Source organism: Nematostella vectensis, chromosome 8 (genome assembly GCF_932526225.1).
Source record: "Nematostella vectensis chromosome 8, jaNemVect1.1, whole genome shotgun sequence".
NCBI lineage: Eukaryota > Metazoa > Cnidaria > Anthozoa > Actiniaria > Edwardsiidae > Nematostella > Nematostella vectensis.
This window is the reverse complement of record NC_064041.1, coordinates 6,109,907-6,136,747: the sequence shown is the minus strand read 5'-3', so window position 1 is coordinate 6,136,747 and position 26,841 is coordinate 6,109,907. Positions and strand designations below refer to the sequence as shown.

The following is a 26,841-nucleotide window of genomic DNA, read 5'->3' as shown; positions in this document are numbered from 1 at the left end:
GACACAAATAGATACCTTTATTCTGATCCTCCAGGTACATTTCCATGGCCTCAAAACACAATGTCCACTCCTTGAAGGCTTGTACAACCACGAAGATGTCTTTACGTATTGCAAAGCATTCTGGGAGATCCAGGGGAAAATTCACGAGGGGAGGGCCAGTCAACACTCCTCTTCCCAAAGTTAGATGTTTTTTTATAAAGTCTTTTCACCCCGAAGCCAAACAAATCCATTCCAGGTCATACAGACCCAGAATAGCAGTGTAAACAATTTTGGAATCAATTTGGTTTCAGAAAAGACAGCATTCAGGAGAGCTGTGGTGATTCATTAGAAAATTATTTTCTCATCCAGGCAAAGCCAAACAAGAAAAAATCATCATGAATTCACCTTTACTTGCAAATATCCATAAGCAAAGCACTCAATTATGCCTCAGTAGACTTCATGATGTCCTGAGACACTCTCCTAATATGCTCATAGCTGTATTTTTGATAAAAAATACAAGCAACCATCAACTTGTGCTGGCTTCAGCACAACAACGAGGGATTAAAAGTGGGGACCGCAAAGCACTGTTGGAAAGCTTGGATACCGCTGACTAGGTGCAGCTGTGTTTGACTTTGACGGGCTGTACAAAACTCAGAATAGGGGGGGGGGGGAAGGTATCTGTTTTCGGTCTGTTTTTTGTAAATTCAGCTAAAAAAAAAAGCCAGGAGTCGATGGGTTAACACCTTCATCAACACTTAACCACTACACCACCTAGAGTAACACATTTACCCTACAGTATCTCATCTCTAAGGTGACCCTCCATGGAATTCAGTGCAAGCACCACACTCACCTTACACATTAATACCTTCATCAACACCCAACCAATACACCACCTTGAGTAACACACGTACCCTACAGTATCTCATCTCTAAGGTGACCCTCCATGGAATACAGTGCAAGCACCACACTCACCTTACACATTAACACCTTCATCAACACCCAACCACTACACCACCTAGAGTAACACATGTACCCTACAGTATGCCATCTCTGAGGTGACCCTCCATTGAATACAGTGCAAGCACCACACCCACTCTACACATTAACACCTTCATCAACACCCAACCACTACACCACCTAGAGTAACACATGCACCCTTCAGTATCCCAACTCTATGGTGACCCTCCATGGAATACAGTGCAAACAACACACCCACTCTTCACATTAACACTATTATGAACACCCAAGCACTACACCACCACAATTTTAGAAGGATAAAAAATCAGTAGTCCACACCCAGACCAATTCCGCCTTTTCAAAACCATCCGGCTGCCGGCTTAACAAGCCACCTCCTTTCAATGTTTGATTGTCTCCATCCGGATGGAAAATAGATTATTTTTGTTTTGTTTGTGGGTGTCTTTTTTAACCAAGCCACCTCAAAACTCACAATAACCTGCTCCTAAAAATCTTTTTGAGAAGGCTGCAATTGATCAACGCACCTTTTTTTCTTATCTCCGACGTGGTATCTTTAGGTTGGGTGCACATTAGAGGAAGAAGACTATTTTGAGCTTGAGCAAGGCCTTAAACCCAGAGGTACTGTAATGCCCTTTGCTTTGGTTATGAGAGGGTGCTTAGAACATCTCGGGATATTATAAAGGAGTGTAATGTTAACTGAACTTTAATAATTAATGGCTGCTAGAGATATACACTGTCAAAGGATATTACAGTAGATACATAGCTTACAGCACTGAACCATGCAAATTACATACTAAGGCTTAAAATGGCACTATACAGTGGCTAACAACATTGTGCCTATAATCTGATGGCTATGTGCACGATGTTGATACACAACGGCGGATTAGTGAGCCTACTTGAGTAAATTAATGTATATTTTGCTGAATGTTGCTCTTCACTATGAAATAATTAGCTCCTAAGGCTGTTATAATGTTTAATGTTTACAAGGAAAAAGAATTGAGTTTAAACATATTCAAAAAGAGTAAGACGTGTGGTACTCATCTTCCAATGAATAATATATTTTTCGTTGATACTACAGAAACTGTAAGGTTAAATGTAAATTCAAGTATCAGGGATTTATATGTTAGCAAAGTTGTGAAGAATTGCTGGAACGTACGGTTTTGGCTTTTCTGAACTCTGAGAACGTAGTTTTGTCGGATGGGTTTTTGTTTTGTGCGTCTTCACAAGCTCACTGTACCGGGAGATGTCAGCAGCCAATTAACCTACTGTTGTTTAGACAGTGCGCTAAATAAAGAGTAGTTATTAACAACACGTCCAAGGCTCTTTTCCCTGCTAGCAGAGGCCTCTTGTCTCTGTATTTCGCTGGGCTGGCATAGCGAAAAACAGAAAAAAGAGGCCTCTGCTAGCAGGGAAAGGCTCTTGGCTTATGCAAGATAACCGTATCGTCTATAATTTAAAACTCCCATGTTTTCGCGATCAAACTCGTAGAAAGTAATGGAATATTTTTCTTCAAATTCAGTGGTTGTGTTCTCAAGCTCTTGTGATTCTTCTTGTCCTCTATTTAATGAATATCGATAAATGGTTGGATCGTATGCTAACTCAACATCGTTCGAAACACACAATTTGTAGACGGCCGGACCGTGCACAGACTTGTTTAGAGCGTGCACGCACCGGTTTATTAAGAATGGTTGGACCGTGCACGGTTATGATTTAACGCTTGGAAGAAGCGTGCACTAATCTAAAACCAACCGTGCACGGTACTTCGGTTGAAATACGAGAACCGTGCTGGGATCGGGTACCCACTTCAAACCCGGTCCATAGTGCGCTGCAGTACGCATGTTACACGGTTGGGTACCAACATCGTGCACATAGCCTGATGCATTCTTAAGGCATTTGCCCAGGCTAGCATTCAATAATTACGACCCCCTCAAATATAAATGTTTTTTTTTTTGCCTCTTTTGCCTTTTTTTCAGGAGGTCTATTTTGAAAATCCAAAAAAAAAATCAGAAATATAGTAAATCTAGGCCACTATCTTCACAGAACAGGCCCCTATCTTCACAAAACAAAGACCAATTTCTAACCAAAATTCCTCTTGGACGAAAGAAGTTAGCACAGGCTGAAAAAGGGGGCTATTTTAATATCTTTTATCACAGATGTGATAAAGTTGTAGCTATTAACTAAGGATTCGGAATCTATAAGATCTGGTGCATCAGAATAATGCAAGAAAAAATTATGATTTACTGCTTGAGGTGTTGTTTTTAGCAATTAAGCAAAAACTAGTGGAAATTAATCAGTAGCGATAGAGAAACAAATCTGTGGTAGTGCATCGTCTCATATTTAATATTTCTCCTCAAATATTTAGAATCCATGCTTTTATGATGCACTGCCGTAGATATTTTCCTCTTTCACTACTGATTCATTTCCACTAGTTTTTGTTTATTTTTTTGCCTTCAAACGCCTTTTAAATAGAAAAAAAGCTTCCGATATAATCCAAGAAACATCTCAAGCTGTCAATCATAACATTTTTTTGCACATTTCTGATGCAGAAGATCTAAGATTCTGGATCTTTTGATGGAGCAATCACAAATTGATTGTGATTTTTGGTCGGCACTCGTAAGAGAGTGTTTCCGCACCCCTAAGATGTTGTTGTGATTTTAGGTCTGTGTGGTCTGATGAACATCGGCAACACCTGTTACATGAATGCTGCATTACAAGCATTGTCTAACTGGTAAGGCATTGCGATGCATAAAATACTGAGTACCAGATGAATGAGGTGGACGGGAGATTGAAGGTTGAAGATAATATGTTATATTGAGGTTCTATCAATGGCCATTGGCCAATAATATTATTTCTAAAAAAAAAGGAACCTACAGCCTTTTCTTGGTTTAATGTTGAAGGTTCCTAGAAGAACTAATGAGTGAATTGAAAATATTTCATACGTTTTAGTTCAAGAATTTTGACTGCTTTTTGCTCAAGTTGCTTGAAGTTTTTTACTCCCATTGTGTGGCCGTGGAATACATGGGAGTCGCTTTGGGGACTGAATACGGCAAAATATTATTTGTTGACTGACTTCTGCACAATGATAAAGACAAAATATTCACTTGAAAGTAAACTGATGTTTACTTCCTGCAGCCCTCCTCTCACTCAGTTCTTCCTGGAATGCAACACCTGCATAAGTGATGCCAAGCATCCTGGCGTGGCCATTAATTATTACAACGTTGTCAGAGAGCTTTGGTCCAAGAAAAGGTAAATGCTAGGAAACAAAACAGTTTTTTTATTAGTTTTTAAACGTAACCATCTTTCAACAGTGTACAGCACATTATTAGTATATAGCAGTTAATAGTTTTTTCCATTCGTTTTCAGTCACAAGTGCATCTTGTGCTTTTGGCTTCCCAGTTGCTATTTGTTTTTGGTGATAGAATCCTTTATGCCGCCACAATGGCGGCTAGAGCTCTAACCAATTGTTACCCCCCTGTATACGACCCCCATCATGCCTGGTGGTTAGGGATAAGCAGTTCAAAGGCTATCATGACTGTTTAATGGCTTCTATCAACAACAACAACAACAACAAAACTCCAAACGAAAAGCACATGCGACTGGAAACAAGTGTAAATTAATGAAAAAAAAAATAATAGAGAATTGATGAAGCTGATTATGGGTAAGAACCACACAGCTTATTCCACCCTAGCTGTTAGAGAGAATTAGGGATTGGTTTTCTACAAAGAAAAAGAAAACAGAAAATTTGTTTAAAAGCAATTGGCAATTAGGTCTAGACATTTGGTGTTTGTGAAATTAATTCACAAAGTGAAGTTTACTCCACTTACACATGATGTAAAAGAGGTCATCACACTGTGGCATCTAGTGTGGAGGGGGAGGGAGGGTGGACCTAATTTTTCCGGGGGGGGGGGGGGGGGGGTCTCTGATAGAAATCTGACCACCCCCCTCAAAAAAAAAAGGATTTTTCTTATGCCTTTGCAGTATCTCCACTGGATGTTTATTGCTGGATTCAGCTACATACCAGAGTGATCTAGCTTATGCTTTATTGTTTTGTCTACAAATAGCACGTCTATTGAGGACCGTAAATGGACCTTTGGCCATTGTGGGGGGACTGTGTTCACACCCCTTGCCCCCCCCCCCCCCCCTGGGTACGGGCCTGAGTGGAAAGGGTAGGGTGTGGTGGGTAGGGAAGGTAGTGAGGGTAGGGAAAAAGAACGAACAAGGCTGGTAAGAGGTAAGGTTTGCATGCTGGTGGATAGAAAGTGAGTTGCAATAAAATATGAGAAAGCCACAAACGGCCAAGAAAATACACACACATTAAATGAATGACAGTAAAAAATGAATGGGAAATATCCTCTCCTTGGGATCTAGAGCACTTTTAAAGGTGTGTTCTAGTACTAGTTTATCATCAAGGGGGTAAGTGGTGTTTCTGTCAAGGTGCTCCTTTATTTACCCAGGTCCAAGTATATTGTCCCTACACAGCTGCTGCGCAGTATACGGGCTGTCAACTCACAGTTCCGTGGATATGGACAGCAAGTGAGTATATATTGCCAAAAGAGTGGACGGATCTAGGCGTCATCCGAGCGGGCTCCGGCCCCTTCTATTTTCAGATATTTGGCAAAGAAAAAAGGAAATCCACAGAGAAACAATGAATCCAGCCTGCTCTTTTATCTCAATTTCAATTAATTCATAGTGGCCATTTGCCAAGGCCATGATTGGCAGGAGAAACACAGGAAGGAAAAAGGGGCTAAAATCTTGCATGAAATATTTGTTTGGTAAAATAAAAACATAAAATAAACACTTATTACCCATCCTTTTATAGTCAAGACTTATGGGATATTTTCATATCATGTCCAATAATTTATATTTGGAATTTGGTGCAATATTTCTATGCATATTTGTGTTTTCCAGCATATTAATCATTAAAAATACATTATTGTTATTATATTATGTTATTATATATTATTGCTATTATTTTGTAATACTCTGTTACCTCCTGATTTTCAATATGATATAATCCAGGATGCCCAAGAATTTCTAAGATGTATCATGGATCAGCTTCATGAAGAACTTAAACAACCAATAACCACACCCGCGAGTGACAGTGATTCGTCAGATGATGATGACGACCCAAATATCCAGGCAAAGTCCAGGTTGCTTGGAGGTACTAGTCTCGTCAGGCAATCCTCAGGCATAACAGAGGGTAAATAAATCCCTTATCAGAGGGTACACATTCTTTTATAAGAGAATGGATACACTCCTGTGCAAGGGTAAACGGGTTAATACATACATTTTTAGCAGCTTCATGAAAAACTTAAACAACCAATACCCACACTTGAAAGTGACAGTGACTCGTCAACCCTACACATTCTTTTACATTCCATTATGAGAGGGTGAACACATTCTTTTACATTCCATTATGAGAGGGTGAACACATTCTTTTACATTCCATTATGAGAGGGTGAACACATTCTTTTACATTCCATTATGAGAGGGTGAACACATTCTTTTACATTCCATTATGAGAGGGTGAACACATTCTTTTACATTCCATTATGAGAGGGTGAACACATTCTTTTACATTCCATTATGAGAGGGTGAACACATTCTTTTACATTCCATTATGAGAGGGTGAACACATTCTTTTACATTCCATTATGAGAGGGTGAACACATTCTTTTACATTCCATTATGAGAGGGTGAACACATTCTTTTACATTCCATTATGAGAGGGTGAACACACTCTTTTACATTCCATTATGAGAGGGTGAACACATTCTTTTATAAAAGGGTAAATTCTTAGATAGTATGTACACAGTATGTTCCTTACCACACGGTAAATAGAGGGAAATAAAAGGGTAAATCTGTATTATTTTATTATAAGGGAACCATTTGTAGGAGGTCTTCAGAGAATAAAGAATCTGAACATCTATTTTTTTTCCCCTGTAGACGAGGACATGGATACTGGGACTGGAAGAAGCGTCAATAAGTACACGCCTATCCATCCACATGGTACACCCTCATCAGACACAGATGAAGAGATGCAGCTTGATTCCCAGCAAGCCAGTGTAGTCCATGACCCATCAGAAGTTCAGATTGATATTGACATGGCTGAGGAAGATGCAAGTATGTTGATAATGATACTGGACAATATTAGATACAGTATATACCTATTTCAATGAAGGTTGTCAGCCCGAACAGTGAATGGCAGTTCTATGACTAAAAGGTGTTTATGGGTAGTATTTTTTTAAGCAATGTCAGAGCCATACATTAACTATATTTAATTGACAGTTGTATGTTCTATTAACATTTTTCTGAATTTCGAACAGATATTATGAGATCCATGGGTCCTTTCGGTCGTTATATTATTTATTATAGAAATAAACTTATAACACATTTACCACAATGTGTGATGAGTCCCATATTATTTTTGTTAAAGCAGAACTGCCATTTGCCATTTGCTTTGACGACACCTATTTCAATAAAGGTTGTCAGTGCAAATGACAAATGGCCATTGGCAAATGGCAGTAACCATGCGTCTCGAAGAATATGGATAAATCAAAACAATTAATATCCATTAAAGGTTACGGATGCTTGGCTCTGACATTGCTGGACTTTATTTAACACCTTTAATTTTACCAATAATAAGTACCCATTACTACACATTTACAAATAATTAGCAGATATTCTCCATTTGCCATTCGCCATTTGCACTGACAACCTTTTGTGAAATAGGTGTATTTTGAAATAGGTGTATATGTTTACAGATGAGAATGACTTGTTAATGAGGACAGTTTAGGTCCAGTACATGTTCTTATTGATGGAGTTCTATTGTATTTTTTTGCAGATTTATCAGCTATAGATAATTCTAAAGCAAGTAACAATGAACTAATGTCCCCTAAAGATGGAGAAAACAAGAGACCAGTCAGTGCCAATGACGCAAAGAAGAATTCATCTCTCAATAGGTTCAAACGATCAACCACAAAGAAAGGTACAGGTAGGAGTCGTACTCAGGTACTCAGTTGTTGTGAAGTGTTGTAGATACTCTAGTTTTCAGTTGTTGTGCTGTGTTGTAGATATCTACAGTAGTTTTCAGTTGTTGTGCTGTGTTGTAGATATCTACAGTAGTTCTCAGTTGTTGTGCTGTGTTGTAGATATCTACAGTAGTTCTCAGTTGTTGTGCTGTGTTGTAGATACATGTAGCTACAGTAGTTCTCAATTGTTGTGCTGTGTTGTAGATATCTACAGTAGTTCTCAGTTGTTGTACTGTGTTGTAGATACTCTTGTTTGCAGTTGTTATGCTGTGTTTTAGTTGCTCTAGTTTTCTGTTGTTGTACTGTGTTGTAGATACTCTTGTTTGCAGTTGTTGTACTGTGTTGTAGATACTCTTGTTTGCAGTTGTTGTGCTGTGTTTTAGTTGCTCTTGTTTGCAGTTGTTGTGCTGTGTTGCAGGTGCTCTAGTTTGTTTGCAGTAGTTGTGCTGTGTTGCACATTGTCTAGTTTGCAGTTGTTGTACTGTGTAGGCAGTTCTCTGGTCAGGTATCTTGTTTGCAGTTGTTGTACTGTGTAGTCAGGTCTCTGGTCAGTTTCTTGGTTTCAGTTGTAGGTGCTCATTGTATTGCCATAAAGTTACATGGTTTACTACTTCTGTTATCAAAATTGCCTTTGCCAGAGTTTTGTTTTCTTTCATAGATAAAAAGAAGACTTTTAACTACCGGAGCATAATAACTGACTTGTTTGATGGCAAAGTCCAAAGCTCAGTGCAGTGTCTCACATGTAATAGAGTGAGTAAATTATTTGCTATTCTAAACTGTTTATCTTTGCTGATCCTCCACTGCTTGCATGGTATTTTTGCCATTAATAAAGCAATCATGCAATATGCCACACAAACACTAGAACATCACTTGTGTGAATAGTGCATGATTCGTTTTCCAACACTGTTCCTTTGCACAATCTCTTTAATAAAATTCTGTGTATCTTTTTAGGTGTCTTCTAGAATCGAGACTTTTCAAGACTTATCCCTTCCAATTCCTGGTAAGAAATAATATTAGTATGTTAATCATTATTAAATAAACAAAAGGCAGAGTGTACATCAAATGTTAGTTTAGTAAATAGACTTAATGTTTTTTTTTTTAATGTTTGCTAGGTAAAGATGAGTTAACTGTTATCCATGCCTCCCAGTGTGCGCCGCTAGTCACATGTTCCCGGGGAGGAGAGTTTGCTGATTTGGACAAGGGGTGGATGTTGTCTATTTTTGACTGGGTTCGGAGGTAGGACACACTGATGGTATACATGTCCCTGCAGGAGGATATATAGGACACTGACAAGGAGCAGATGTTGTTTGTATTTGCCTAGGCGCAGAGGTAACACTAACTGATTATGTGAGGCTATAGTTTAGTAGTTAGTAGTGGTGTCTCTAGTTGACTGGGGGTGGGGTTCAAGTTAGAGTATATTATGAGTACTGCTTACATGAAGAACCCAGGGTAGGGTAAGCCTCCCTCGCAGGCATTTTTAGGCAGGCGTCGCTCGCTTTATATTAGGGGAAGGTAGGAGTAGAGGATTGTGAAAATGTGAAAAACTTGGTGAATCTAAAAAAACAGATGATGAGGGTACACATGCCCATACACCCCCCTTATATACCCACCTGTATCTTCCAAATTTGTCTCTCTTTGTCTCGCTGGGTACTGGCAATTTTAGCTTAGTTTTCTAATAACTATGCATATTCAGGTGGTTATTTGGCCCCCAAGTCTCCCTGCAGGATTGTCTGTCTGCATTCTTCTCAGCTGATGAGCTCAAAGGTACACATAGGCTTACTGTGTGTTACAACAGCTGACCTTGAGTAACTGTGTGTGTGTGTGTGTGTGTGGGGGGGGGGGGGGGAGTAGTGATACAAAAACATTAAGAAAACAGGGGTCACAGGCACATTCATATCCATATAATTTGAGAAAAAGTATTGAGAAAAAGTATTGTGACACCTTGACAAAGAAGCCAACCTCCATTAGGCAGTAAATTGACTTAATTTTGAGGGTGGGCACCCAATAAGGCAAGGTAGTTTTGAATTCTTCCCACAAATGCAGGTGCCCAGCAAGTGGCATATTGATAAACAATGAGCTATGCCTACCTATACCAAGCTGGGAGTAGAGTAAAACACATTCTTTTTTATATACATTTTTGTTACAAGGGCCATGTGTATGTTATCACTGATATTAAGTGCTACCCTCACAAAGAAAGCTTTATTATTATTGTTGTTAATGTTGTTATTATTACTGTTGTTGCTGTTGTTGTTGTTGTTGTTGTTGTTGTTGTTGTTGTTGTTGTTGTTGCCTATTAGATATTTTGTGCCTTAGAGTAGGCATGCAGTATTTGAGACCAGACACTAAAGTGAGCATTAACAGTACTCTGAATGTTTTTTTTAAACTCCGATGATCACCATGTTCTGTTTCTTGTAACAGGTGATAATATGTACAGCTGTGAGAAGTGTCAGAAGTAAGTAAAGTATTACACAAAATCCAGTAAAAGTATGATTGAGGTTTCCATTTAAATTAATTTTAATCATGATAGCAAGACCTGTAATGTCACTGTATTAAAATCTGCATTGCTTTTCCCTCAGACTCAGAAATGGCATCAAACTGTGCAAAGTTCTACAGCTGCCTGAGGTAAGTTGACAAGTCTTGCAGTCCATAGTCTCCATTGCAGTCAAATTCAGTATTGATTATATACACCTATTTAAAAAAACGTTGTCAGTGCAAATGGCAAATGGCCATTGACAAATTGCAGTTCTACAACCGAAACGACCCATGGATCCCAAAATATTTGTTTCAAATTCAAACAAATAAAACATATAACTATCCATTTAATATAATTATTATATGGTTTTGGTATCGCTTGAGTTAATTTATCACCTTTATTTTTACAAATAATTACTACCCATAAACACCTTCCGGTCATAGAACTGCCATTTGGCAACTGCCATGCGCCGTTCGCACTGACAACCTTTATTGAAATAGGTGTATACCTGTTACCTATGTATTCTGCTTGTGCCTGGTGTCACATAGGTGTATACCTGTTACCTATGTATTCTGTTGTGCCTGGTGTCACATAGGTGTATACCTGTTACCTATGTATTCTGTTGTGCCTGGTGTCACATAGGTGTATACCTGTTACCTATGTATTCTGTTGTGCCTGGTGTCACATAGGTGTATACCTGTTACCCATGTATTCTGTTGTGCCTGGTGTCACATAGGTGTATACCTGTTACCTATGTATTCTGTTGTGCCTGGTGTCACATGGGTGTATACCTGTTACCTACGTATTCTGTTGTGCCTGGTGTCACATAGGTGTATACCTGTTACCTACGTATTCTGTTGTGCCTGGTGTCACATAGGTGTATACCTGTTACCTACGTATTCTGTTGTGCCTGGTGTCACATAGGTGTATACCTGTTACCTATGTATTGTTGTGCCTGGTGTCACATAGGTGTATACCTGTTACCTATGTATTCTGCTTGTGCCTGGTGTCACATAGGTGTATACCTGTTACCTATGTATTCTGTTGTGCCTGGTGTCACATAGGTGTATACCTGTTACCCATGTATTCTGTTGTGCCTGGTGTCACATGGGTGTATACCTGTTACCTATGTATTCTGTTGTGCCTGGTGTCACATAGGTGTATACCTGTTACCTACGTATTCTGTTGTGCCTGGTGTCACATAGGTGTATACCTGTTACCTACGTATTCTGTTGTGCCTGGTGTCACATAGGTGTATACCTGTTACCTATGTATTGTTGTGCCTTGTGTCACATAGGTGTATACCTGTTACCTATGTATTCTGCTTGTGCCTGGTGTCACATAGGTGTATACCTGTTACCTATGTATTCTGCTTGTGCCTGGTGTCACATAGGTGTATACCTGTTACCTACGTATTCTGTTGTGCCTGGTGTCACATAGGTGTATACCTGTTACCTACGTATTCTGTTGTGCCTGGTGTCACATAGGTGTATACCTGTTACCTACGTATTCTGTTGTGCCTGGTGTCACATAGGTGTATACCTGTTACCTATGTATTGTTGTGCCTTGTGTCACATAGGTGTATACCTGTTACCTATGTATTCTGCTTGTGCCTGGTGTCACATAGGTGTATACCTGTTACCTACGTATTCTGTTGTGCCTGGTGTCACATAGGTGTATACCTGTTACCTATGTATTCTGCTTGTGCCTGGTGTCACATAGGTGTATACCTGTTACCTATGTATTCTGTTGTGCCTGGTGTCACATAGGTGTATACCTGTTACCTATGTATTCTGTTTGTGCCTGGTGTCACATAGGTGTATACCTGTTACCTATGTATTCTGTTGTGCCTGGTGTCACATAGGTGTATACCTGTTACCTACTGTATGTATTCTGTTGTGCCTGGTGTCACATAGGTGTATACCTGTTACCTATGTATTCTGTTGTGCCTGGTGTCACATAGGTGTATACCTGTTACCTATGTATTCTGTTGTGCCTGGTGTCACATAGGTGTATACCTGTTACCTATGTATTCTGTTGTGCCTGGTGTCACATAGGTGTATACCTGTTACTTATGTATTCTGTTGTGCCTGGTGTCACATAGGTGTATACCTGTTACCTACGTATTCTGCTTGTGCCTGGTGTCACATAGGTGTATACCTGTTACCTATGTATTCTGTTGTGCCTGGTGTCACATAGGTGTATACCTGTTACCTACTGTATGTATTCTGTTGTGCCTGGTGTCACATAGGTGTATACCTGTTACCTATGTATTCTGCTTGTGCCTGGTGTCACATAGGTGTATACCTGTTACCTATGTATTTTGCTTGTGCCTGGTGTCACATAGGTGTATACCTGTTACCTATGTATTCTGTTGTGCCTGGTGTCACATAGGTGTATACCTGTTACCTATGTATTCTGTTGTGCCTGGTGTCACATAGGTGTATACCTGTTACCTATGTATTCTACTTGTGCCTGGTGTCACATAGGTGTATACCTGTTACCCATGTATTCTGTTGTGCCTGGTGTCACATAGGTGTATACCTGTTACCTATGTATTCTGTTGTGCCTGGTGTCACATAGGTGTATACCTGTTACCTATGTATTCTGTTGTGCCTGGTGTCACATAGGTGTATACCTGTTACCTATGTATTCTGTGGTGCCTTGTGTCACATAGGTGTATACCTGTTACCTATGTATTCTGCTTGTGCCTGGTGTCACATAGGTCCTCAAGTACAGGTCCTTCAGAACTGTATAAGGCAGCAAAAAGAAAACCATTAGAAAAGTGATGGGATGGGAGGTTTTAGTCGTGCATGTTTTTCTTTTCTTGTCTCCAAGACGTGCATATGAATTTTTTTTAAATCGTTTATGCATTTTTTATGTCTGTTTTGGGCTGTATCCATTTTTTTCAGTTTTTTTTATCATGTACCAGTTTTTTTCCACCCCCACCCAACACGTTTCTAATGGTCAGTGCCTTATGTATAACCCTGGGAGAGATGAATATTTATCACTCAATCTTCTTCAGATATTGTGTGTCCACCTGAAGAGGTTTCGTCATGAGATGTACTTCTCTTCCAAAATCAGTCACTTCATCTCCTTTCCTATCACTGGGCTGGACATGAAACCATTCATTGTCAAGGGTGAGTAGAACCTTTCCCCCCTAACAACAAACCAAACCTCCTTCCTCTTCTCTCCTTTGTCGTCAATTTAATGCCCAAGAGGATGAACAAGGTGAGGTCAGACCTTTTCCTGAATGATCTTAAGTTGACGTCTCTGCTCATGTGAGATCTGCATCTTTTCTATAGAATCTCTTGGACATTTCCCTTTTCCCCCATATGTGCCATCTAGACGACAACTTTTTTAAATGAGGCGTCAGCGTTTCCTTGTAATCAACAGATATTTTTATGTCTACTGGAGCAATTTTGTTATTCCTTGAAGGGTGAAGGATTTTTTTCTTGTTTTCCTCTCTAGGGGTTCTTTTTCTAGCTTGATCAACTGTTTTCTTATACATTACATGTGTGTTCCCAGAATCACGAGGCTTAGTAGAGAAGAGCACATGTTATGACTTGACAGCTATCATCACTCACCATGGCAACGTAGGAGGTATAGTGTTACATGATCTATGTACCTAGCATGGCATGGCAGTGGTCAGAAGATGTGCGGTATGTTTCTCTTACTGTCTCTCCAAGTTGACCTGGTCCAAGTTTGAACCCTTGTCCCCTTGTTAACAAGTGAAGCGTGTGTCACTAAAGATCTTTCCACTCTTAGTATCCTTGGTTATCTACCTCAGTGGGTGTAATGGTTGCTGTTTCTATGTGGTATCCCTTGATTATCTACCTGGGTGTAATGGCCGTATTTCTTTGTGGTATCCCTTGGTTATCTACCTCAGTGGTTGTTATGGTTGCTGTTTCTATGTGGTATCCCTTGGTTATCTACCTCAGTGGGTGTAATGGTTTGTGTTTCTATGTGGTATCCCTTGATTACCTACCTCAGTTGTTGTAATGGTTGCCATTTCTATGTGGTATCCCTTGATTATCTACCTCTCAGTGGGTGTAATTGTTGATGTTTCTATGTGGTATCCCTTGATTATCTACCTCAGTTGGTGTAATGGTTGCCATTTCTATGTGGTATCCTTGATTATCTACCTGAGCGGATGTAATGGTTGATGTTTCTATGTGGTAATCCTTTACAGTGCTCAGTGAGTATTGTAATTCTTGCCGTTGTGGTCACCCTTGTTTTTCTACCTATCTTTCAGCTGGTCACTATATTGCTTTTGCTAAAAACTACATCAGCAATACATGGTTTGAGTTCAACGACTCCTGGGTGACAGAAGGTAAGTCTGTCTGTAATTAAAGCTGCATTGTCACCAGTTTACTGCAGGAGGTGTGACGAAAATTTCAACCATTAAAAGACAAAAGAGTCTGAAACATTTAACAGGCCATCCGCTCTAAATTATCAATCACATCCTCAAAGAAACTTCCAATAGACACACTGCTTTCAATATTTTGAAATATTTTTGTGTGTTTTCCGTTAAAAATCATAGGAGATTCTTACATAATCGACCGGAAGTAAACTGGTGACAATGCGGCTTTAATTACTATTTTCTTTAAGCCACTTACAGTAAATCAAATACCAGCTCTTTTGGTCATGCAATATAGAAAAACGATTACCAGTAGCTTAAAGAGTAGATAAGCTCTTGAAATACTCAATTAATTGTTATGTTCAGAATTACATAGCTGTCACTCACCTGCCCAATCACCCGCATTAGGCGGGTGTCCCCAGGTTTTTTACTTCATCACCAGCCTAATTTTTGTGAGAATGTTATACATTCTCTGTATTCACCTGCATTGGCTCTTTTGGGCTTTTTCACATTTCACAAGATTCCTGTCCAAGTCGACATGACGGAAAAACATGTCTTGACATTTCCAATAAGCTCATTTCACATCAAATAATACATCAAGTACTTAGTGAGTAATATCAAACAAAATATCAAATGCGACTTTTTTATAATTGGTGCGACTTTTTGTAAAGTATCATTGAACTTTGAGGTTTTCGTCCCTGAGCCCATACATAGCGCAAGGAAGATCAAGGAAAAATTATCTTAAAAAGCCAAAATCTGGGTATGTGCATTTCGGCCTCTTGTTCTCAGTCCGGAATACAAGTAACTGATGGCCATCCATCTCCATCTCTTCAAAGTGTGCATGCTCAGGGTTTTTCCGTTATGTCGTTCAAGTCAGGTTGACAGCTATGGAATATTGATCAAAGAATCTTTTTGCTTGTTAAAAGTGATATTTTGCTTGTCTGGATTCGATAACTTTGATTAAGGTAATTCCCTTGAAATAGTTCTACAACCCAGATTTTTTTTAAACTTGGCATAAACAATATTTCGTTTTCACAACAGAGGGGCGTAGAGAAATGACACGTTTTTACTGATCGCACAAGGAAAAATCCCAACTCAATTTTCAAAAAGAGTGCCTATAGTCTTTAAAAAATTATGTTCTGTTTGTCGAGCTGCCAAAATCCGATCTCCTAAACAATAACCCGTAGTAGCTAACGCTCAAAACAAATCACATTTAAGAGATCGCACTAAAAGACATTGTTTTCGCCACTATTCATGCGGTAAAAAGCGCCATTTTGAAGTATTTTTACGGCTTTTAAGAAAAATAACAAATTTTCTACTACCCAACCTTTTTTCTTCTTTCAGTATATCATTTTTCCGTATATATTTAACTATTTCAGCAAATAAAAAATGGGGGTAACCGGCTTCGTTTTTCTGTCAAAGCGATTTTAAGTAAAAAACGTGTGCCTTTTGCTGTGTTTTCTTGTACAACTGTGGCCTGCGCCCACTTAATACCGGAAAATTCGAACAAACAGCGCGCGCAACTATGTGCAGAAGGGGTGCGCAGTGCAATTCAAGGGAATTACATTAATTGCAACTGGTGTGTTTTAGTTTCAGAGTCATTTGTGTCGAGTGTAGAAGCTTATGTATTATTTTACCGGTAAGTGTCAGTTTTATTTTACAATTACAGCCAAATATTTTCTTGTGCAAACTAATCAAATCCCAAATCTTTGTCTTGTTTTGGAATAGCACATTGTCAATGAGCGATCTAAACCAATTGATGGCTTTTATGTTTTCACTGTTGGGTGATAAACCATTTGATTGCACACAGCAAGGAAATTAATTGGTCATGGTGGTATGGTTGACTACAAGCTATTCCTAGAGAAGGAATGGATTTAGATTTTCAGTGGTTACGCAGCAACAAATTCAGCTATAATATATTTTACCCAATAATCCTCATGATCTTGCCTTGCGATCAGTTGTTTATCAAAAGTTGAAAGTGTTACCTTTGCCATTGAGTTGGGGCTCTACATAATATTGCAGATTTGAAAGTGTTTGTTTTTCAGGCGAACAAGCGAAGAAGCTTCAAAGGAAAGACAATCTTTTGCCATAATGATGAATAAGGCTAAGGTAATCAGTTCAATATCAATATAAGTATCTTATCAATATAAAATACAAAGATACAGCAGAACTCCAATAGTTTGAACTTGTTGCATTTTGAACTTCTCATGAGCACAAAATGTGCGATGTGACTCGCTTTAGTTGACAACTTAGATTGTAGCCTCTATTGTTGAGGTGTACTTTTGTGGGGTCTGTCCATTGACACAGCCATGATCATGTTGTCTTATTGAATTTTTTTGCCTTTGTCACTTATTTAAGGTTACTGCCCCAGTAAATAAACTGTGATGAATGGCATGTTTGAGAAAGTTGATTCTTTGTTGCAACCCATTTTAGATACCATGGTATAACTAGACTAAAGACTACTGCCAAGCTGTAAAAAAAAAACTAGATATTCTGCAGGCTAGGTATAAACAAGCTTTGAGTCAACACATGGTCAATGCAACTACCTGTTTTACAGAAGCATACAACATACAACCATGCGTTGATTCATAGCTTATTTTATATAGCAGTTAGATGATGGCTAGCTATTTTATGGTGTATTCAAACAAGGATAGCTTATGTTTTTGTATTTTTGTTGCAGAACCAGCCCCGCTGCTATTTCATTTCTAAACTGTGGATGACCAAGTTCCATACCTGTGTAGATCCTGGTTAGTCTCATTGTATCAGCTCCTTGTTACTTATTTGCTTGTATCACTAATACAGGCTTTTCCTGATTACCAGGTCCAATCAGCAATACAGATTTCATATGTCCACATTCAGGTAGTGTTTTTGTATACAGATAATATTATGATTTGCATGAAAATGATGTGAACACAGGTAGTCGTATATATTGAACACAAGGTTCCGCTATAAAAGGGAAAGCTCCTCCCACCCCCAGGCTCAAGAACAATCAGTTATTAATCAGCAGTCAATAAGTCAACATGTCAGAACAATCGCTCTGAGCACTAAATTCAAATTTCATATTCTAAACCAAATCAAATATTCCTAGAGTTGTCCATCTAAAATGGTTCTATCTATAGTAAAATAATGCTATACCAAGCTGTGTTTGTTCTAAAATACGATCATTTTCATCACAGATGGATAGCGCAAAATCTAAAATTTCACACTGAAAACCTGAGTGGACAGCAAATCACTAATTTATCAATCTCTTAACACAACTGTCTTGTTATCTGCGCAAAAATAGTTTTATTCCAGGCGACTGAGGCTAGATATTAGCAATTTTACAGGAGACTTATAATTTGTGACTGCTAGCATGGCAGTGTTCTGATTATAATTGCAAAATCGAGCCCAGGGGATGGGAGGAGCCTTTCCTTTTATAGCGGAACCTCATGTTCCGCTATAACCCCTGCTGCATTCAACTGGTATTCTGTTATTCAGCAAAGCAACCATAATCCATCATGTCTATTCAATTGTCTTAGGTTGGTAGGTATTTGGTTGCCTAACAAGTAAGAATTGTTGCCTAGTGGACGGTTGCCTAGTGGGCAGTTATCATTTTCAGCACAAGCTGAATTGGCAATGTATGCTGCTTGGGCTACTTTTCAACAGTAAGCCCCCCCCCCCCCCCCCAAAAAAAAAAAAATAGAAAGAGGCTGTCAAGGTGAAATATCTGGTTAAACAGTTTCCATTTTTATCCAGATTTCTAAAGAATGTTTCAGTGACCCTTTAAATTGTGTACCAGGTATCCACCCAAGAAAGCATGATAAAGTGCGAGATCTGGTCATTGCAGTACCAGCTGTCATATGGGAACATCTAACTGAGAGGTATGTACTGTAGGTAGGGGGCGGGGTGGGTGGGTACTTCGCACCTGGTGTCTGCCTTGTCACCATTATAAAAATGATGCAGTTCATTAAGAATACAAATCAATATTGGGATATTAAATTGTTTCCATATAAAATTAGTCAACCTTTTGTCTCTTTGGATAAGGACAAACCCTCAGATTTAGAACTGGTCAGAAGTAATCTGTAGTGTTAACAGTCATGTGCTTTACAAAGGACATGTTTATATATATAATTGTTAGTTAGCAGTCTGTTATGGGGAATGGAATTGTGCTTTTGAGCTTATTTTGATTGAAGATTTCAGCTTATACAGTACTTTCCTTAAAGGGCATTAAATTTCCTCGAAAAATGCTACATGAAGATTTTCACAAATGGAATTAAAAAATGAGCGCCAATACTACCAAGCACATAAGAAAACTGGGTAAAGGAACACCTCCCCCCCCTTGCTGAAACCCTTGCTACCTCCCCTAGTCTTGAAAAGGCTTATGCCTTAACTGATAACTCCCAATGTCATGTTTAATTGAATGGTTTTGTGGTTATAGGTATGGGGGTGGCCCAGCTGTTACCAGCTTGAAGCCTTGTACTGACTGTCAGGTGAGCCACTTCTCCTTCCAAAGATGATCAATTTTTTACCTGTTCTACATACCTACCCACTCTCCTGGTTCTCCGCCTTGATTTTGAAGAGAAAAAACAACAACGTTTAACGTTTACCAGTCTGTGCCCACCCTTTGAGAGACCCTGGATCCACCCTTGGTATACTTGAGCCGGTCATAAAGAAACTGCTTAAGAAGCAGGAGTGACCCCATATGTTGGTATGATTGAACAGGCAGATCTCGAGGAGCTGGAAAGAAGGCGGAACTATGAAGTTGAAACATTTAAAAAAGTGAGTAATTATAGCCCATGACAAATTACATAAAATTCTGGCTCTCTGGGTTGAAGGGGGGGGGGGGGGGGGGCAGGGTAGCTCCCTTTAGCCCCTATGCTAGCTGTGGCCCTGTTTAGTTGACCCTCCCTTTAGCTCCTATGCTAGCTAAGGCCCTGTTTAGTTGATCCCCCCTTTTAGCCCCTATGCTAGCTGTGGCCCTGTTTAGTTGATCCCCCCTTTATCCCCTATGCTAGATGTGGCCCTGTTTAGTTGACCCTCCTCTTTATCCCCTATGCTAGCTGTGGCCCTGTTTAGTTGATCCCCCCTTTATCCCCTATGCTAGATGTGGCCCTGTTTAGTTGATCCCCTTTAGCCCCTATGCTAGCTGTGGCCCTGTTTAGTTGATCCCCCCTTTAGCCCCTATGCTAGCTGTGGCCCTGTTTAGTTGATCCCCTTTAGCCCCTATGCTAGCTAAGGCCCTGTTTAGTTGATCCCCCCTTTAGCCCCTATGCTAGCTGTAGCCCTGTTTAGTTGATGCCCCCTTTAGCCCCTATGCTAGATGTGGCCCTGTTTAGTTGATCCCCCCTTTAGCCCCTATGCTAGATGTGGCCCTGTTTAGTTGATCCCCCCTTTAGCCCCTATGCTAGCTGTGGCCCTGTTTAGTTGATCCTCTTTAGCCCCTATGCTAGCTAAGGCCCTGTTTAGTTGATCCCCCCTTTAGCCCCTATGCTAGCTGTGGCCCTGTTTAGTTGATCCCCCCTTTAGCCCCTATGCTAGATGTGGCCCTGTTTAGTTGATTCCCCCTTTAGCCCCTATGCTAGCTGTGGCCCTGTTTAGTTGATCCCCTTTAGCCCCTATGCTAGCTAAGGCCCTGTTTAGTTGATCCCCTTTAGCCCCTATGCTAGCTAAGGCCCTGTTTAGTTGATCCCCCCTTTAGCCCCTATGCTAGCTGTGGCCCTGTTTAGTTGATCCCCTTTAGCCCCTATGCTAGCTAAGGCCCTGTTTAGTTGATCCCCCCTTTAGCCCCTATGCTAGCTGTGGCCCTGTTTAGTTGATCCCCTTTAGCCCCTATGCTAGATGTGGCCCTGTTTAGTTGATCCCCCCTTTAGCCTCTATGCTAGATGTGGCCCTGTGTAGTTGATCCCCCCTTTAGCCCCTATGCTAGCTGTGGCCCTGTTTAGTTGATTCCCCCCACCCCCTTTAGCCCCTATGCTAGGTGTGGCCCTATTAAGTTGATTCCCCCTTTAGCCCCTATGCTAGCTGTGGCCCTGTTTAGTTGATCCCCCTTTATCCCCTATGCTAACTGTGGCCCTGTTAAGTTGATCCCCCCTTTAGCCACTATGCTAGATGTGGCCCTGTTTAGTTGATCCCTTCTTTATCCCCTATGCTAGTTGTGGCCCTGTTTAGTTGATCCCCTTTAGCCCCTATGCTAGCTAAGGCCCTGTTTAGTTGATCCCCTTTAGCCCCTATGGTAGCTGTGGCCCTATTAGGTTGATTCCCCCTTTAGCCCCTATGCTAGCTGTGGCCCTGTTTAGTTGATCCCCCTTTATCCCCTATGCTAACCGTGGCCCTGTTAAGTTGATCCCCCCTTTTGCCCCTATGCTAGCTGTGGCCCTGTTTAGTTGATCCCCTTTAGCCCCTACGCTAGATGTGGCCCTGTTTAGTTGATCCCCCCTTTAGCTCCTATGCTAGCTGTGGCCCTGTTTAGTTTATCCCCTTTAGCCCCTATGCTACCTGTGGCCCTGTTTAGTTGATCCCCCCTTTATCCCCTATGCTAGCTGTGGCCCTGTTTAGTTGATCCCCTTTATCCCCTATGCTAGCTGTGGCCCTGTTTAGTTGATCCCCCTTTAGCCCCTATGCTAGCTGTGGCCCTGTTAAGTTGATCCCCCCTTTAGCCCCTATGCTAGCTGTGGCCCTGTTTAGTTGATCCCCCCTTTAGCCCCTATGCTAGATGTGGCCCTGTTTAGTTGATCCCCCTTTAGCCCCTATGCTAGATGTGGCCCTGTTTAGTTGATTCCCCCCACCCCCTTTATACCCCATGCTAGTTGTGGCCCTGTTTAGTTGATCCCTTTTAGCCCCTATGCTAGTTGTGGCCCTGTTTAGTTGATCCCCCCTTTAGCCCCTATGCTAGATGTGGCCCTGTTAAGTTGATCCCTCCATTATCCCCTATGCTAGCTGTAGCCCTGTTTAGTTGATCCCCCCTTTAGCCCCTATGCTAGCTGTAGCCCTGTTTAGTTGATCCCCCCTTTAGCCCCTATGCTAGCTGTGGCCCTGTTAAGTTGATCCCCCCTTTAGCCCCTATGCTAGCTGTGGCCCTGTTTAGTTGATCCCCCCTTTAGCCCCTATGCTAGATGTGGCCCTGTTTCGTTGATCCCCCCTTTAGTTCCTATGCTAGCTGTGGCCCTGTTTAGTTGATCCCCCTTTAGCCCCTATGCTAGATGTGGCCCTGTTTAGTTAATCCCCCTTTAGCCCCTATGCTAGCTGTGGCCCTGTTTAGTAAATCCCCCTTTAGCCCCTATGCTAGCTGTGGCCCTGTTTAGTTGATTCCCCCCACCCCCTTTAGCCCCTATGCTAGGTGTGGCCCTTTTAAGTTGATTTCCCCTTTAGCCCCTATGCTACCTGTGGCCCTGTTTAGTTGATCCCCCCTTTATCCCCTATGCTAGCTGTGGCCCTGTTTAGTTGATCCCCTTTATCCCCTATGGTAGCTGTGGCCCTGTTTAGTTGATCCCCCCTTTAGCCCCTATGCTATATGTGGCCCTGTTTAGTTGACCCCCTTTAGCCCCTATTCTAGATGTGGCCCTGTTTAGTTGATTCCCCCCACCCCCTTTAGCCCCTATGCTAGGTGTGGCCCTATTAAGTTGATTCCCCCTTTAGCCCCTATGTTAGATGTAGCCCGGTTTAGTTGACCCTTTTTTAGCCCCTATGCTAGCTGTGGCCCTGTTTAGTTGATTCCCCCTTTAGCCCCTATGCTAGCTGTGGCCCTGTTTAGTTGATCCCCCCTTTATCCCCTATGCTAGCTGTGGCCTTGTTTAGTTGACCCCCCTTTAGCCCCTATGCTAGCTGTGGCCCTGTTTAGTTGATCCCCCCTTTAGCCCTTATTCCAGCTGTGGCCCTGTTTAGTTAATCCCCCCTTTATCCCCTATGCTAGCTGTTGCCCTGTTTAGTTAATCCCCCTTTATCCCCCATGCTAGCCGTGGCCCTGTTTAGTTGATCCCCCCTTTAGTCCCTATGTAGCTGCAGCCCTGTTTAGTTGATCCCCCCTTTAGCCACTATGCTAGATGTGGCCCTGTTTAGTTGATCCCCCCTTTAGCCCCCATGCTAGCCCTGGCCCTGTTTAGTTGATCCCCCCTTTAGTCCCTATGTAGCTGCAGCCCTGTTTAGTTGATCCCCCCTTTATCCCCTATGCTAGCTGTGGCCCTGTTTAGTTGATCCCCCCTTTATCCCCCATGCTAGCTTTGGTCCTGTTTAGTTGACCCCCCTTTAGCCCCTATGCTAGCTGTGGCCCTGTTTAGTTGTTCCCCTTTTTAGTCCCTATGCTAAATGTGGCCCTGTTTAGTTGACCCTCCCTTTTAGCCCCTATGCTAGCTGTGGCCCTGTTTAGTTAATCCCCCTTTAGCCCCTATGCTAGCTGTGGCCCTGTTTAGTTGATCCCCCCTTTATCCCCCATGCTAGCTGTGGTCCTGTTTAGTTGACCCCCCTTTAGCCCCTATGCTAGCTGTGGCCCTGTTTAGTTGTTCCCCTTTTTAGTCCCTATGCTAAATGTGGCCCTGTTTAGTTGACCCTCCCTTTTAGCCCCTATGGTAGCTGTGGCCCTGTTTAGTTGATCCCCCCTTTAGCCCCTATGCTATATGTGGCCCTGTTTAGTTGACCCCCTTTAGCCCCTATTCTAGATGTGGCCCTGTTTAGTTGATTCCCCCCACCCCCTTTAGCCCCTATGCTAGGTGTGGCCCTATTAAGTTGATTCCCCCTTTAGCCCCTATGTTAGATGTAGCCCTGTTTAGTTGACCCTTTTTTAGCCCCTATGCTAGCTGTGGCCCTGTTTAGTTGATCCCCCCTTTAGCCCCTATGCTAGCTGTGGCCCTGTTTAGTTGATCCCCCCTTTAGCTCCTATGCTAGCTGTGGCCCTGTTTAGTTGATCCCCCCTTTATCCCCTATGCTAGCTGCGGCCCTGTTTAGTTGATCCCCCCTTTATCCCCTATGCTAGCTGTGGCCTTGTTTAGTTGACCCCCCTTTAGCCCCTATGCTAGCTGTGGCCCTGTTTAGTTGATCCCCCCTTTAGCCCTTATTCCAGCTGTGGCCCTGTTTAGTTAATCCCCCCTTTATCCCCTATGCTAGCTGTTGCCCTGTTTAGTTAATCCCCCTTTATCCCCCATGCTAGCCCTGGCCCTGTTTAGTTGATCCCCCCTTTAGCCCCTATGCTAGCTGCAGCCCTGTTTAGTTGATCCCCCCTTTATCCCCTATGCTAGCTGTGGCCCTGTTTAGTTGATCCCCCCTTTAGCCCCTATGCTAGATGTGGCCCTGTTTAGTTGATCCCCCCTTCAGCCCCTATGCTAGCTGTGGCCCTGTTTAGTTGTTCCCCTTTTTAGTCCCTATGCTAAATGTGGCCCTGTTTAGTTGACCCTCCCTTTTAGCCCCTATGCTAGCTGTGGCCCTGTTTAGTTAATCCCCCTTTAGCCCCTATGCTAGCTGTGGCAATGTTTAGTTGATCCCCCTTTAGCCCCTATGCTAGCTGTGGCCCTGTTTAGTTGATCCCCCCTTTAGCCCCTATGCTAGATGTGGCCCTGTTTAGTTGATCCCCCCTTTAGCCCCTATGCTAGCTGTGGCCCTGTTTAGTTGATCCCCCTTTAGCCCCTATGGTAGCTGTGGCCCTGTTTAGTTGATCCCCCCTTCAGCCCCTGTGCTAGCTGTGGCCCTGTTTAGTTGATCCCCCCTTTAGCCCCTATGCTAGATGTGGCCCTGTTTAGTTGATCCCCCCCTTTAGCCCCTATGCTAGCTGTGGCCCTGTTTAGTTAATCCCCCTTTAGCCCCTATGGTAGCTGTGGCCCTGTTTAGTTGATCCCCCCTTCAGCCCCTATGCTAGCTGTGGCCCTGTTTAGTTGATCCCCCCTTTAGCCCCTATGCTAGCTGTGGCCCTGTTTAGTTGATCCCCCCTTTAGCCCCTATGCTAGATGTGGCCCTGTTTAGTTGATCCCCCCTTTATCCCCTATGCTAGCTGTGGCCCTGTTTAGTTGATCCCCTTTATCCCCTATGCTAGCTAAGCCCTGTTTAGTTGATCCCCCTTTAGCCCCTATGCTAGATGTGGCCCTGTTTAGTTGATTCCCCCCACCCCCTTTAGCCCCTATGCTAGGTGTGGCCCTATTAAGTTGATTCCCCCTTTAGCCCCCATGCTAGCTATGGCCCTGTTTAGTTGATCCCCCCTTTAGCCCCTATGCTAGATGTGGCCCTGTTTAGTTGATTCCCCCCACCCCCTTTAGCCCCTATTCTAGCTGTGGCCCTGTTTAGTTGATCCCTTTTAGCCCCTATTCTAGCTGTAGCCCTGTTAAGTTGATCCCCCCTTTAGGCACTATGCTTGCTGTGGCCCTCCCTCCACAAAAAAACAACTGTTTTGATCCAAGCTGTCTTCAGTTGTCAGACCCGAGTCATAGGGTGGCTGCCTGGACCTGCTATGCCTTTTACTCTACTTTATCTGCACTCTCATAAACTCAGCATTCCAACTGGAAGGAAAGTAATTAGCTTCCCATATTTATTTTATTGATTCATGTTGTTTATGTTGCAGCTCAACACAGACTTCCCTGCTGCAGACAATGTAGATGTTTTTTGTCTCAGTATGAGATGGTTTCGTCAATGGGAAATGTTTGTTAAAGGGCAGCAAGAAGGTAAAGTAATTTCTTGAAGTGTTTTGGAACTATGAGTGTTAGACTGGGTATCTATCATGCTTCTGTCACTCTGCATGTGAATATTTGTTTAACACTCTTTGTTTACAGAGCCTTAGCAGGGGGTGGGGCACTGGAGACATGTGCCCCCCTCAATATTTTAAAAGGAAATGACCTGTAGGGGTGTGGCTTGTGTCCCCCCCCCTAGTAGATAGCCCTAAGTAATTCACTTTTAGCATTATAAATCATTTTTTCAGTTCTTTTTTAAGTTTATTTATTATTGGAGTGAAGAAAGTAACAGGTGTTGCTGATGTTCATCAGATCACACAGAGTTGCTACAGTTCTCATTGTCTCCTGCCAAACACGCTTCACAATCACAACACGGGTGCAGGTAGAATAGGGCTTGATGTGTGTTGGTTAGTGCGCTTAGATTATTGGAAACTAAGTTTGACCGGGTAAGATGCGGTATCTGACCGGGTATAAATATTTTAGAAGCATTCAACTTTTCCCTGGTCTCTTATGCGCTTGAACACGGATACGGGTATAATATAGGGCTTAATGCGTGTTACTTTGAGTTCGACGGGGTAAGATGCGGTGTCATAGCCATGCTGTTTACGAGATCTCAGAATAAGGGGGACACAGCGTTCTCTCCCGAAAATGTTGCATATCATATACACAAATTGTTATACAGATGGTGTGGGATCTAGGGCGTGTAACGATGGGGGTAGGGTGTGTGACAGTAGATAGGGTTGAAAAACGTGTAAAAGTATAGGTGTATAGTTAGACAATTTTGACTAGGTCAAGCCTCAGGTATTCCTTGTACATATTTGCTATAAGCAGTGGTGGAGGCAGACAAACTGTCTTCCATGTCCTTTGTAAAATTCACACTCTTTAAGGAGGTAGCTGTTCCACTTTTAACATGATCCTGGGGTGTCAGTTAGGGGAGAGCTGACTCTAGCCCTTTTGACTATCTCCAGATCCTCCAGGACCTATTGACAACTCCAACATTATCATCATCAAAGGAAACCAGAAAATGCTTAGATCAGGTATGCATCAAAATATAAAGAAATAGAGATATTATTTAGCTATGGTACTGCATATGCTATCATACAAACAATGAAATGCTATGGAAAATTTGGCTCGTAAGTTCCAGTGCGGCCCATGAACATAGCTTAATAAGAGCTTTTTATGTATCTTTGTAAAAAACAAACTGACCAAAAATTCATAGAAATTGGGTGTGAATAGTCACCTGATCCATCCCCTCTGCATCCACCCTTACACCCATAAATCAGTCTCACAGCCCTGTCGATTCCCCACCACAACCAATGGTAATGTTATTTTGACTGAAAAACAAAATTACATATTTTTTTTTCACAATTGGGTGTGGATAGCCACCCCCTCCGGATCCCT

At 41.9% G+C, this 26,841-nt stretch overlaps 1 protein-coding gene across 3 annotated transcripts in view; it reads left to right on the top strand.

The window, feature by feature from the left end:
* The window catches only part of LOC116614602 (ubiquitin carboxyl-terminal hydrolase 20), a 30,458-nt gene that overhangs the window by 3,079 nt on the left and 538 nt on the right, over positions 1 to 26,841 (top strand). Inside the window, exons 5-29 of one of the 3 annotated variants that reach the window (XM_048731119.1) lie at positions 1,512 to 1,572; positions 3,613 to 3,682; positions 4,087 to 4,200; positions 5,409 to 5,487; positions 5,974 to 6,115; positions 6,901 to 7,077; positions 7,799 to 7,948; positions 8,644 to 8,735; positions 8,937 to 8,985; positions 9,098 to 9,221; positions 9,679 to 9,749; positions 10,404 to 10,437; positions 10,562 to 10,607; positions 13,484 to 13,598; positions 13,987 to 14,061; positions 14,714 to 14,791; positions 16,409 to 16,457; positions 16,864 to 16,927; positions 17,499 to 17,565; positions 17,639 to 17,677; positions 18,597 to 18,678; positions 19,236 to 19,287; positions 19,520 to 19,576; positions 25,335 to 25,434; positions 26,409 to 26,477. In XM_048731119.1, the coding sequence (XP_048587076.1) occupies positions 1,512 to 1,572; positions 3,613 to 3,682; positions 4,087 to 4,200; positions 5,409 to 5,487; positions 5,974 to 6,115; positions 6,901 to 7,077; positions 7,799 to 7,948; positions 8,644 to 8,735; positions 8,937 to 8,985; positions 9,098 to 9,221; positions 9,679 to 9,749; positions 10,404 to 10,437; positions 10,562 to 10,607; positions 13,484 to 13,598; positions 13,987 to 14,061; positions 14,714 to 14,791; positions 16,409 to 16,457; positions 16,864 to 16,927; positions 17,499 to 17,565; positions 17,639 to 17,677; positions 18,597 to 18,678; positions 19,236 to 19,287; positions 19,520 to 19,576; positions 25,335 to 25,434; positions 26,409 to 26,477 (2,056 nt within the window). Of the gene's footprint in view, positions 1 to 1,511; positions 1,573 to 3,612; positions 3,683 to 4,086; positions 4,201 to 5,408; positions 5,488 to 5,973; positions 6,155 to 6,900; positions 7,078 to 7,798; positions 7,949 to 8,643; positions 8,736 to 8,936; positions 8,986 to 9,097; positions 9,222 to 9,678; positions 9,750 to 10,403; positions 10,438 to 10,561; positions 10,608 to 13,483; positions 13,599 to 13,986; positions 14,062 to 14,713; positions 14,792 to 16,408; positions 16,458 to 16,863; positions 16,928 to 17,498; positions 17,566 to 17,638; positions 17,678 to 18,596; positions 18,679 to 19,235; positions 19,288 to 19,519; positions 19,577 to 25,334; positions 25,435 to 26,408; positions 26,478 to 26,841 lie in introns of all 3 variants that reach the window. The other 2 variants (XM_048731118.1, XM_048731117.1) reach the window with 2 other exon arrangements.